This window comes from Montipora foliosa, chromosome 12 (assembly GCF_036669935.1).
Source record: "Montipora foliosa isolate CH-2021 chromosome 12, ASM3666993v2, whole genome shotgun sequence".
Taxonomy (NCBI): Eukaryota; Metazoa; Cnidaria; class Anthozoa; order Scleractinia; family Acroporidae; genus Montipora; species Montipora foliosa.
The window spans coordinates 19,547,367-19,560,720 of NC_090880.1; the positions used below are offsets into that span (position 1 = coordinate 19,547,367).

At 40.4% G+C, this 13,354-nt stretch overlaps 2 protein-coding genes across 2 annotated transcripts in view; one reads left to right on the forward strand and one right to left on the reverse strand.

The window, feature by feature from the left end:
* Positions 1–3,711, forward strand: part of LOC137978437 (uncharacterized) — a 25,073-nt gene extending 21,362 nt beyond the window's left edge. Inside the window, exons 14-17 of the mRNA XM_068825365.1 lie at positions 609–660; positions 1,272–1,327; positions 2,018–2,054; positions 2,549–3,711. Coding sequence (XP_068681466.1) covers positions 609–660; positions 1,272–1,327; positions 2,018–2,054; positions 2,549–2,673 — 270 coding nt within the window. The 3' untranslated portion in view covers positions 2,674–3,711. The remainder of the gene's footprint in view (positions 1–608; positions 661–1,271; positions 1,328–2,017; positions 2,055–2,548) is intronic.
* A 5,187-nt stretch (positions 3,712–8,898) lies between these two features.
* On the reverse strand, positions 8,899–12,264 carry LOC137978438 (kelch-like protein 17). Its single transcript, XM_068825366.1, has 2 exons — positions 12,124–12,264; positions 8,899–10,779 (listed from the first exon to the last, which is right to left on the reverse strand). The coding sequence occupies exon 2, from the start codon at positions 10,740–10,742 to the stop codon at positions 9,048–9,050; it is 1,695 nt and encodes a 564-aa protein (XP_068681467.1). The 5' UTR covers positions 10,743–10,779; positions 12,124–12,264; the 3' UTR covers positions 8,899–9,047.
* Positions 12,265–13,354: the final 1,090 nt, after the last annotated feature.

Sequence of the window (13,354 nt, forward strand, 5' to 3'; positions counted from 1 at the left end):
AACTTGGGTGGACAAAGAAAGAGTATGAAGGTGTTTTCCGCTTCGGCCAAATACTCGCTCCCTGTGGACGAACCACGTCAAGACATCAGCCAGAGCTTAAAGTGCAAGTAACCTCAAAATATTTACTTTAGCAAAAGTTGAATATCAAACATATATTTACCTTTTCTTCTCTAGATTTTACTTTTCAATGTGCACCATAAAGTTTGTAAGAGAAAGATGCTGTCAATCGTTTGTCCCATGGCCGAGGAAGCCAGAGACATGGGCTTATTCTTTCGATGACGTCATAAACTACTTTGCGTTATAATTTTGAAATTATTTCTTGACGTCATTGAAGGAATAGACCCAGACCTCTCACTAGCTCGGCCATCGGACAAATGAATGCCAGTTTTGTTAATCTCTCGTACCTCATTAGGCCTATGTTAAATCTTTAGAAGCAAACGTAAAATATAAGAAATACTTTGAGGATAGGTGCACGTTAAAGCAAAAGTTTATTTAAATGCTTGGGGCTCCTATTCTTCTTAGCTGGGACATTAGTGTAGTTCGAAACATTTTCACGTTCGATTGAATTCGGTTGGACAAATCAATTTTTTTTCCTTTGTCTCTTACAGGAGATCGCTGGAATATTTCGAAATTTACGCAAAGTTGAACTTCGTCTTCGCAGTGAGTATACAATTTCTTTCTTCATTCCTCGCCATGCACTTAGCAACTTGATATTGAACGTTTGACAAGGAAACGGATCTCTAGTGGTTCGATCGCAGCAGCAAACCATGACATTCTTTACCCTTTGAGGGCAGAATGAGAAAAGACAGATTGATCTCCAAGAAGACAGATTGGACTCCAAAAAGCCGGACACATCCAAGAGGACGGCTTTAAACGCGCTAAAGGGATGACCTTTGTTGGTCGTTTAGGACCTACACAGCAGAGAAGGGTTCGAGACTGATATGTCTGGAAACATGAAGGGAGGGACTCCTCACTCACGAGTGAATTTACCCTTGGTATGGATGGTGCAATCACTTCAAAGGAGGCCAAAGATAAAAAACCCCTTCCCCTTCACCACCCAACGCAATGTTGTTCAGAGAGAAGTGCAAATAACACAGCCGTGTCACCGCAACACTGTTTAGTGGGAAGGGGTGAGCAGTAATAGCATTTACGTCACACTTATCTGGAAAAAGGCTTTTCAGATATGAGCAAGTAAATCAAAAATGCACCATTAAATCGTTAGGTTATCTTGTAAGTTAGCACGGATGGTAATGAGTGTTTTCCTATTTCAGCTATGGAGCAAGCCCTGTCCATCATGTGTGCAGCTGCGCAGAAAGAGCCCAAACAGGTAAGATTTGGGCGTAGCCTTCGACTCTACGGGGAGCCTGCATTGAGGCTTCTTGCTAGAGTGCGTAGTCTACCATCTTTGGACGGAACAATTTCCCTAATCGCCTTGCAAGACTCTTTTGATACCTCTTCGACTGTCTCCCAACCTAGCCAAGCAACTCTACAATCACTTTAAGTTATTGAAAAGGGAGGAGCGCCACGGATCCTCGCAGTTATCTGGATGGTTTATAAAAATTGTTTGTTGGGGTTAGTTAGCTGAATTTTTTAAAAGGATTGTCTGTTAAAGACAGCTGATTTAGCATATCTGGACAATTTAAGCAGTTGTCTCTTATAGACACGTTGGAGTGGCTTTATTGCTCAGTTGGTCGAGCATTGCTCTTGCATGTCGAGTTCCCTTTTCTAAATAATTGAGGGCCATCTGTTTATCAGTTTTGTTACTGTCAAATGTTACCCTCTCCATACTGCTACTGCTACTGCTACTGCTACTGCTGCTGCTGCTGCTGCTGCTGCTGCTACTGCTACTGCTACGACAACATAATGCAGCCTACAGACCAAACCGCACACAATTCTGTTTATTTTAAGCCTTTTTGTTGTATTTGTTATTGTCAAGTCTCATCACGCGCGAACTTACTGAGTGCCTTTAGAAACCGATGAATGTGGTTTTAAATCGTTCACTTCTTATTCAATCCAGCAGAGAAAATTGTCCATGACGGAAACATCTAGCCTCGGTAAGGAAAGCTGATTTTCAAATCAATATCTTCTTCTTTATTTTTCTGGTTTGTTTGTTTGTTTTTGTTTTCAGTTTGTATCATTTGAAGTTACCGCTGGGCTTTGCTGTCAGACTCTTCTCTAAAATGGCAACGATTTTGTGATTCGGTCTGTGGGATAAATAGGGGTTTTTCTGGAAAGTGGTATGTCTGGAAACATTCGGTTTAACTTAAACCGCGGTGTGCGTGCATTTTGTTTTCAATATTCCATTCCACTCAAATTTTAGGTTCTGGTAATTTTTAGGTTAGGCAGTTCCACTTTGAGGGGTGCATCTGTTGTAAATGATCTCGTTGACCTAATTAAAACCACACGATTTGTGTCGCAGTGTTCAGCTGGTTTAACTTTGTCGCGCACCTTGCTTGAAAGCAAAAGTTTTCCCCTTGTAAATAAGCCTTCGTGTTTCAAGAAGTCGATATCATTTTTTACGCCTACGAACCAAATTGGTACCTTTTAGTTTCAGGACAAAAATGGCGAGAATTCAAACTGAAGGCTCGCCGCAATTCTTGGGCGGTGGAGCATAGGAACCAGTTTCCAGTCCCTACCGCAGAATCAGACGAAGAAGACGAGGACACTCCTTGATTGTATTTTACGAAGTGTCGAATGCTTTAAACTTGTACAGCACAGAAACGAATGCATAGGGCAAGTAGATGCATTGTAGTGAATAATGAATTAGGAACTTGAAGATCCAAAGGAGCTGAATTACTCGACGTTATCAGTCTTTGGACGGTGGTATTCTTTTTGAATTACTGTCTTTGGCTTGGCTGAATCAGTAAGTTATCAAAGTGCGTAAATCGAATTCGAATGCTTCATAAACCGGCCTAGATGTCTCTTAAAACGTGACAGAAACTAATGACCGTGCGTCGTTGAAAAAGGATTGTAACAGTGATCGCCATATTTGGCGTCCCCTGTCCACGAAGCAGGAAAAGATGTGTAAAAAAAAAAACTGAGCCGATGGCCTGTTGGCAAGGAGAACCGAGCGGTGTCGAACAAACGCCCGACGCCATTTGTATAGGTTTTACTGCGCATACTAGCTTTCCTTAGTTTCAGATACGATTTTTGTGGAATTGCACTTAAAATGGCATTTAGATTTTAAAAACTAGGCTTGATTAATGTTAAGTAATTGTTGGTTTGAGTCAGGGTATTTGTTATCGTTACCTAACTTAGGAATAACAATACGTCAGAATCTTTAGGTATAAAAAAAAAAATTTGAATCGCAGTAGGAAATTAAGATTCTGCTCTGTTGGTTGAAAGTTGTAGTTGCTACATTTGCGACTGCAACCGGTTTAGTAATTGGTGGTTAAATGTTTCCAATACAACGCTTTTAAACCGCGTTCGGTTGAAACACGGAAACTCCTGGAAGAAGTCGTAATTCTGTAGCCCGCGATCGAATTTTAAGAGGTGTAGAGAGACGTGAAATATCTCTCTCGGTTTGCTTCGATGCTGAATTTAATCGCTTCAATCGAAAACGGAGTCATTAAAAGCCCCGTCTACACGAGAAATTTTGATGTGACTATTGTTATTTGCTTGTGTAGACGAGGAAATTTGGCCAATTTTTATGTGACACGTGTATTTGCTGAAAAGCTGGCGTGTTAGCTTTTATGAAAAATAAAAGTAGTCAAATACGAAAAATTGCTCGTGTATACGATTCGTCACGTAAAGTGTGGCAAATTTCCGTCTCTTAGTGAGCGTCATTGGAATTCGACCAGGCAACCTCGCCTTGTTTCTGCTTTGTATCTGCTGTTCAAAGGCATTGCTGACCCGCTTGACTGCGAATAGCCCTTTTCACGGTTACTTTTTCTCATTTGCATTACAATATAATCTAGCATGTATGTGAGGCAATTTCGGGCTATTTTGTAGTTTTAACCCGAAATTGCCTCGCATCCACGTTAGACTACATTGCAATGCAAATAATTGTCAAAAATTATTTGTTGTGCTATCTACACGATCAAATGTATTTGCCACATAAAATTGCCATATGAAAATTTCTCATGTAGACGGGGCTTTGAATTAAGTACAAATTAGAAGCGACCATCTTCAGACGGCTATTCCCAATAGAACGATTATTCACAAAATAAGAAATCTGCATTATTTTTCTTCACACCAACTGTAATGGCTTGGTTCTTGGTGTTTAAAGGCCTCACGAATTTGAAGGAGCCATTAATCTTTGTACTTTGACATGAATTGTTTTTTGACGAGTGGATTGGATGGATGGATTGATTTTCCATTTAAAAAAATCGAGTTAAATCTCCCATTCCTTGCCTGCAAAGTTGAACAAGGGCGTCATGGCTTTCAGTTTGCGAACGCAAGGTCAAGTAATTTGAAGGTGCGATAACTTTATCCAATAGAGTCGGTTACATTTACGTCTGAAATCACATAGCAGCAATTTTTTTTTTAAGTGTTCCAATCTCGACCCCAGAGCTCTTCTCTTTTGCGCATGACTGAGGGAGAAAAGAACTCTGGGGAACCCTGAAGCAAAGTGTCTTCTCATTGGTTTTCGTGAATACCAATCAAAAGCGTCAGTGATTGGTGCATTCATGTTAGCACGAGGAGTGAGCAGGCGCCGTAAGGCTCAAATATCCAAGTTTTGACTATAAGAACGCTACGGCGCATGTTCTTCTACATAGAGTTTCCCAGAGTTGCGGGTCATGCGCAGACGTAAGATCCGAGGCTCTGGTGACGAGAATGGAAGTGTTCCGGAGTGGCATGGTGTTCTACAGTTAAGCCCAGCTGTGAACGTACCAAAGCTGTCAGCAAAGGCTTCGCGTGTATTTCAACAACTGGTACAATCTGGCCTGGACCAATATCTCGGATAAAGTTATACATAACTTCAAAAAACTGAAATTCGTGTTCAAGACCATCATCAATTTGGCATTTATTTTAGTGCTCAAGTTAACTTTCATACTGAACGAGACTTATTTATTCCTTTATTATTTATTTATTTATTTGTACCACTGCTTGTCAATTTCCTATACGTGGGACTACATTTTTCTTGTCACAAAAATGTTTAATAAGGATGATGAATCAATGTTATTTTGGAAAAAAAACCGTTTATGTTAAAAATGGAATCCTGCATCTTCATTGGAAACAGATTAGCAGGGCCCAAGATGGCTCAAAATGTAAAAGAAACTAATTTATAAATAAATAATTTAAAACTAATTTATAAATAAACGATGAGCCTGTTTAATTTAAAAACTTAGCTATGTATATAACTTAAGTTGTCATTAAAATTGAAAAACAGTCAGTGAGTGCATGTGGCTGCTGCTGTGAAGTGACCCTCACTTTAATAATAGTAATAGAAATGCCAGTAGTAAACAAGAAAACAGAAACATTGAACTTGCCGATACAAGGTCGAGACTTTCAGTGAATAGGGAATACTTCGACATGGGAACGACAATCGATGACGACATCATCTTGAACTCGTCTGCTCCTTGCTGGCCATGCGGAGCTTTAACGGCACAGTCGATGAAAAAATCGAACAGCAACCGAGTAAAATTAGACTCGTGCTCTCATTGGCTTATTCTGAGCGAGGCCACATAATACCTTTGTGTCATGTGATTAACGCAAGCCGTTCGCACATTTGGTAAACTGATATAACATTTTTCTGTTACCAAGAACTACAAATGAGAATCGCAGAGTGATCGTAAGTCAAGCCTTCATGTAGATAATTAGCCTAGGAAAGAAGTCATCCTTCATTGCTCAGAAACACTAGGAGGAATAATTTAAACTTCTGCAAGTGTTTATATACATATTCGAAAGCAACATTTCTTGAAGTTTGAGTGTTTTGCTTCGTGACTGCTGGTTACAAAGTTCGAAAGAAATGTGCGAATTCCAGACAAAGATCACAATCGTCTAACTCTCGAGGTTGACCACTGTTTCTGCAAAGTAAAACATTCACTCTCCTAGACGAGGTTATTTATCACCAGGTAATTCTATCGTTTTGGAAATAGAAGCTGCTTTGTTATTCATCTGTGTCACAAATTCCTGCCGATTTTGGGGCTCATCTGTTGAAATTCTTCCAACGGACCTGTATATTTTCGTGATTCATGCACGCGCTGCGGGCCTATTTGCCACTACGGACGTACACTCACTCACTCGCTCACTCTTACAACCAAACTGCACAGATTCATTAGAAGTAATATTTTCCTTTTTTCCCTTTATCGTAGAAACACAAACGAATGCATCAATAAAATTTAACTCATTTTTGGGAATACATGAGTTTTATTTGCGTGATCATTGTACTGATAAGTTTCAGTTTCTCCAATTAACAACGTAATCTGCGTAGGCAGAAGTTCTTGGGTCGGAAATTGAGTATCTTTGGCCTGAACACGACTTCGAACGGAAATTTTACCACGAGTAGAAACCGAAAGATATATTTTTGACTTCTTTCTGATCATATTAAAATCTGCAATGTCCTTTGTCAATTTCATCGCGGGCAGTTTTCCAAAGACATTAGGGAGCTTTAGCAACGACGACGGGAACGGCAACGAGAACGTCATGTAAAAACATAAATTCACGTTATTGCGATCCCTTCGCGACTATTCCAAGCCTTTTAATATGACAAAGGTGTTTCAGTCCCTCAGGAATGAAACCGTTACGAGCGGCGCTTAATTTAGGGGAGAAAAATGAAAATTTATCTCCAGTTGCTGACGTTCTCCGTAACACTTCAAACTTGGTAATTTCACGTTGTTGCTTTGCTGACGACGGCAAAGAAATGGACAAAAATGAAAAACGCACGTGCAGGGCGTGCAAAGCTATTGTTTTTGCCCACTAAAAATGCAAATTTGTGACGTTCTCGTTGCCGTCGCCGTTGTGGTTGCTAAAGCTCCCTATTATAAAAGCCGGACTGGACCCAGCTGGACTCTGGACCCGAGTCCAGTCCAGCTTTGATAATATTACTAATATTTCCGAGACTGTCTGTGATCACAAGCTGATCTCAAGTCAAGTTGTTGAAACTATTTTTGTTTAGTCACTGAAGAGTTTGTCAGAACTTGTGGGCTAAAATGATATTCACGTTACGATTCGGTAATTTGTGCCATTCTCCATGATCCAAGCTGGATTGAGAAACAATATGAGAGCTTTGAATGAAATACAAAGACCGCCTCTTTAATTTATTAACTTTTCCAGTCAAGCTGACAGAGCGCCACAACAGCTTGCGCCAATTACTGTGGCCCCTTTTTTTACCCTCCCAACCATGATACACAACAGAAGACAGACCACAACACCAGGAACTACGTGCCCTACTCTTAGCGACAAGTGAGTGGGTTCTTTTACGTCCCACAGGATTATGAACATTGAAGAGTTGTGAGACCGGGCCTACGGTTTATCGTCCTTATCCGAGAAAACTAGAGAGTCTAACCATTTGCAGATGTAATTACAAAGGCAGCACTTTCTCCTCAGTTATTTAAAGACCCTGAGTGTTGGTCCGGCCGCCAAAATACCCAAAATTCATCCAAATATACCCAAAATTAATGGAAGCATTGTATACTGTATATCTGAAATTCAAAGAAAGTGTCATACCGAATACCCGTATTTAAGCTGCAATATACCGTATACCCGATTTAAAAAGCCCCTGTATACCGTATACCCATAAACCCTGGCCGACCCTGCAGAATTAAGGTGGCTCTGAATCCGCTGTACATAATTTTTTTAAACTTTGCCGAAAGTTTCATCTTGCCTATCTGATTACTTTTTAGAAAGCAATCAGAAAGATATGAGTAATCAGTGAGTAATCAGTGAGATATGAGCAACTAAAGACAAATAAAGGGTCTCATAAAACAGAAACAGCGGTTTCAAACATTTGCTTGAACTGCATAACGCTTTATAAACTTAACGTTTCGTATGTTACAACATAAATAGTCAGAAGTGATTATTATTCAGTTACAAATAAATGTAAATTCAACTTACAACTGAATAGACTGGGAACTAAGTTGATTGACATAAAACGACAAGAAATATGCTAATAATAGAAGGAACTTTATATCTATTATTATTATTATTAGTAGTAGTATTATTAATTGAATAATAATCACTTATGATGTATGTTGTAACATACGAAACGTTAAGTTGATAAAAAGTTATGCAGCTCAAGCAAATGTTTGTAACCGCTGTTTGTTTTATTCTTATTAAAAATAAAGGGTGTTACAGGGCTTAGCCGTTGCCACGGTAACATATTACGTCACAATAATGGCTGCACCTAGTTCAGCAATTATCCGTGTTTCATATTGCCAATGAGCAACTATTCACTGAAGCGCAGTTGGCTAGTGGAGGATATTTACGGAGCCCGCGAAGCGGCGAAAAAATGCAGCACTAGCCACGGACACTGAGGTGAATAGTTGTTTTAGTATATACTTAAACAGTGAGATAATATAGCACAAAAATATGAATTTAACTTATTTATTCCTGCAAAGATTACAATATTTTCGGGCACAAAGGATATCCGGAGTTTGGGTAGCCAATCGGCGCGTGCGTTCAACGCTATCCACTGTTTTAGTATATTCTAATACATGATACAGCGTTGTAGTGCCGATCCTTCTAATAAGAGCGTCACTTGGAAGCGATGAAACTATTTTGAGCCACCCTAATGTCAGAGAGAGACGCTAAATAAAGATGTAAAAAAAAGGTAAAGTCTCTGCTTACGAGCCAGAAGGCTCATCAGGCCGGCGCTTATCTCCGGTTTCTGTAGCATGAAGCGACTAGGAGTATTTATACTCCCCCCTGGATGGGATGCTAGTCCATCGCAGGGTTACCCCCAGCATTACGCCGGTACCCATTTATACACCTGGGTGGAGAGAGGCACCGTGAGAGTAAAGTGTCTTGCCCAAGAACACAGGACAATGTCCCCGGCAAGGCGCCGAACCCAGACCACTCGATCCGGTGTCGAGCACACTAACCATGAGGCCACCGCACCTCCCAAATAAAGATGTGGTGGTTCCTTATTTACTCATCGGCTACTATCAGGTTAAGAAGGTTTTTCGAACTTTGACCATTCCACACTGAAACCATGCGCATCCACGTGGCATGACAGTTTCCTCAACAATCCACTTTCCGTTTTCTTCGTCGTAACTTTCCACGGAAAACACAGCCCGTCTATTATGTCTGCCACCCACGACATACACCTTAGTTTCAACTCGGACCACACCTCCAGCAGCTCGCGGGCAGTTCAAATCTGCCACTACGCTCCACTGATCTTCAAAAGGACAGTACACCTCACAGCTTCCCAAAGCCGACGTTGACGTGCCTTGAAATCCACCAATCACGAGGATCTTGTCCCCTACCAACGCTGCACTTGCGTATTTTCTTTCCTGTGCCATGGGACTTGTCTTGATCCAGCATTGAGTAGCCAAGTTGAGTTTTTCCACTGTGTTTAGTGAATAGTTGTCGTTCACGCATCCACCAATGGCATACACGTCACCGCGAAACACGACCGCGCATAATGCCTTGCGAGCTTGGCTCATGTTTGGTCCCAGACTCCAAGTATTACTGTTCGGTTCGTAACATTGTACAGTGCTAATGGCATCGAAGCCATCCTTTCCGCCTAAAACGTAGATGCATTCATCATTCGAGACCGCTGCTGGCGCAAACGTTCGCTGCATTAACTCGGTCATTTCAGTCCACATGTTGGTCAGTGGATCGAACCGTTCCACAGAGGACCCATGAGGGTAGCCTCCGATACAGTATATGAATCCACCACATTCAACCACAGCATGTTCATTTCGGTCAGAATTCATGTCAGCTAGTTGACGCCACAAATTTCGTTCTGGAGAGTAAGCCAAAGTACCCTTGAGAGACTTGCCTTCACACAAGCCCCCGGTTAAAATCATTGCTGGTACGACTTTTTCAAGACATTTCCTGGGCCTTAAATCAAATTTGCTTGCTTCTTGCACGCTGAAAAGTTTCAAACTTTGGACGAGAAATTCCATGCATTCTTTGTTGAAGTTAACAAGTGGCTCGGTTCTGATGTTGTCTAAAATATATTCCTTTGACATAGAAAACAAATTTACGCTTCTGAACAAATTTTCAAAGTGACATTTCCGAGTTTCCTCTTTGTGTTTGACCCAACGCAACACTGCTTCGTAAACTTCCTCTTCTGCGGTGACTATGATTTCTTCATCCGACACAAGCTGCTTGAGAAGCTCAAAGTCCACGTTTAGAAACTCGTCTGTTCTTGATACCAAGGCAAAGTGATTGCGAATGACTTTCGTCGCATCTTGTTTAAGTTGACTGCAGTTGCAATAAACGGCAAACTTATATATCGATACACAGTTTATTTTGGAGATGATAGAGCAAAGATACTTCACGCTCCTTTGTTTCAAGTCAGAAACAAGCAAATAATCGGCAGCCACGATCAAATCCTTGACATTGGATTCGTTGAGTATCACCACTCCTGTGTACATATAGTGTAGGACATCTTGAATTATACCTGGACATAAATCGAGTTGAATGGATGAACAGTTCTTTTCCATCATTGTTGTCGCGAATAAAGCCATGAAGTATTCACTAGAAGCCGCCAAAACGCTTTTGTGCGCTGGAAATTCGCGATCCCTGATGACCAAGACAATATCACATAAAACGCCGTCGCGCTGTTGACGGGCAAGTTTCGAGAGCAACTCGTTTCGATGGTGTTCGTCATCAATGACCTCTTGTGACATTTTCTTTATAGTTCTCGTTGGTTTAGTTCCCTATGTTCTGCGAAACAAGTAAAAAGAGACCTAATAGTTTGTGTTCTTATTTAAATAAGCTTACTGCTTTACGGTACACTCAAAATAATACTACGATGTAGTCGGAATTTGAATAAAACAAAAACAAAAAGAAAATTGAAGAGCTACCACCGGCTACCACCGGCTACCACCGACTATGCTTTTTTATTCCAAAATGGATGATTTTCCTCCGCAATAATATCAATCTTCCGCCAGTTGAAGTAATTACCAAATATGTCATTGAAAGACAAAGAGAAATTGATAATATTTCCTTTTTATGTTCTTTGGTAGCAGATACTCTTCAATGAATGCATGGTAAATTTGAAGCGCGGTCGTAGGCATGGAAAGAAAGCCTTTTCTCCTTTTCTGGCACGGAATTTTCCCGAAGCAAAAATCGTGAAGAGCAAGTCTCTGACCATAAATAGCATGTTGATTTTTGTCTTTTTGTTTCACGACAGCTGTTGTTATTGATCCTTGCTCCAGGGGTTGGTATTAAATGACAAAAAGTGAGGCACGAAAATAGAATTATGCTACAGACATTTGAGAGTTCAATGCGGTTTCATGGCACGTGTGGCGATGGTCTGGATCACAACTCTTGTGATTTCTTTTTCAAATACGCTTTCGCTTTAGATATTTTTCTCGCTCACTGCTCGAAACATTTTGGATACCGAGTAATGAATTACGAACACAATTATTTCACTTTCCTCGTAACGCAAGAAGGTCATATTGTAAGGCTCATTTTTTTTTTGTCAATATTTTACTGTAAATATCAAAGTCTCAAGTATCACTCCATAGTTTATTAATATTCTGATGTTTTTACCGAATTACATACGGGGAACTCGCACATTTGGAGCCAATGTTCACTCCACTGTCGATAGATATTTCTTGGCGCCGGCGTTGTATGGTCGAGTTGCTCATTGGCCTTTTTCTTGGAGAGCGGTAGCTGCAACTTTTCTTTTGTAATAATTGAATAGCAAAATTGCTTCCGAGATTCGATTAGTCGGTTCATAGTTAGTGGAGGGGGAATATCCCCCTCCACTAACTATGGTCGGTTTTAACCCGCAAGTTCTTTTCCGCTCCGATATTTTGTGAATATTCGACAAATAAGCACGTGTTAGCAAGGAAAGAAGCTTTCTTAGAGAGGGCAATGAAACGTTCGACTCTGCTTTTAATTCGGACAAAGACAAATGACTCTCTCTTTATCCTCCCTTGCTCTTTTATAAACATTTGCATTGTAAAAATGGACTCTTCAACGTGTCAATGTACTAACGACCCATCGATCAAAGCACGGTTGGTCAACCTCAGACGCTACATCGAGACCAGATTACCTTACCTTTTTATGACCAGATCGCCTTTAAATGTCCCCAACCTTCCAAAGACTTTAAGATTTTATAAAGGTTCTTGGAACTCGCTCGCAGTTCAATAACCTCGTCTCTCGAAACACAGAAAATGAAACCTATTAATAAGAGCGGATGAACAAAAAGGTGCATGACCAGCGTGGTGGCGATGACGTAGCATGCATGGGCCACCAACTGTGTTAGAATAATACACAGGTGATTATTGAAAATTCTCTGCGCTGATTGGTTGTACTTGAGGTGATTACCGCGCGATCGAATCACCTAAGTGGTTTTTTTTTTCAAAATGGCCGCAAGCCGATTTTTCGAGGTGACGGAAGGAAAAATTAATTCTTTTAAAGAAAATGCAGCTTTTTCAAATAATCGCAACTATTACAAAATTCTCGAATCTGATTGGTTCTTCGCGCGCCCATTTGACGCGTAATTGGCGCGCGATCACGTGCATGTTCAATTACAGGTATCCAACACCTACGCCATTCGCGCGTCAATCACGTGCACTTGGATGGGTTCTTTCTTGCTGTTTCCCTACTGTTTGCAAATCAGAAATCAGATTAAATGTAATTTTAACCTTTTCACACAAAAAGGTATTCAAAGACTTTTTATCCTCGAATTTTTGTTCTGATTTTCTCGCATTTTGTTTTTGTTACGATTAATTAGTAAAAAGGACTTTGTGTCGTACAATTCAGGGGTAATCGTGCTCGTAATTTCAAATCGGCCGAGTGCGCGATTTTGAAATCATTTGCACGATTACTCCCTTAATATCAAGTACTCCTTAATTTAGGCGCGAAATTTCAGCGTTAATTTATAATTTCACATGTGAAATTGCAAAATTGCCATGGTAACATCTCTTGTATCTCGATCAGAGCCAATATGGCGTCTAGATTTAAGACAGTGACCATTGAAGAAGTTACGAAATTAAAAGAAGCGGCAGAAAATTTAAATACGTGAAAGAGCACAATTAACTGGGTAAGAGTTTTTGAGAAGTGGTGTGACGAAAATAGCCTTGAGAAAAACCTGGAGATGATTCTTCCCGTGCAGTTGGATAAAGTACTCGAGCGATTTTACAATTACGGTTGTGAGCGTAATTTGTCACCCACGACATTAAAAGGTAATCAAATGGTTTTCTCGTGAAATTAGGAAATAATTTCACTTGCGTTTTGTCAAAATTCTGATAATTTCCCTCGCCTAAAGGCTCGGGAAATTTTCAGA

Coding starts and splice junctions, on each gene's coding strand:
- LOC137978438 (XM_068825366.1), bottom strand. CDS start 10,742: ATGTCACAAGAGGTCATTGATGACGAACACCATCGAAACGAGTTGCTC.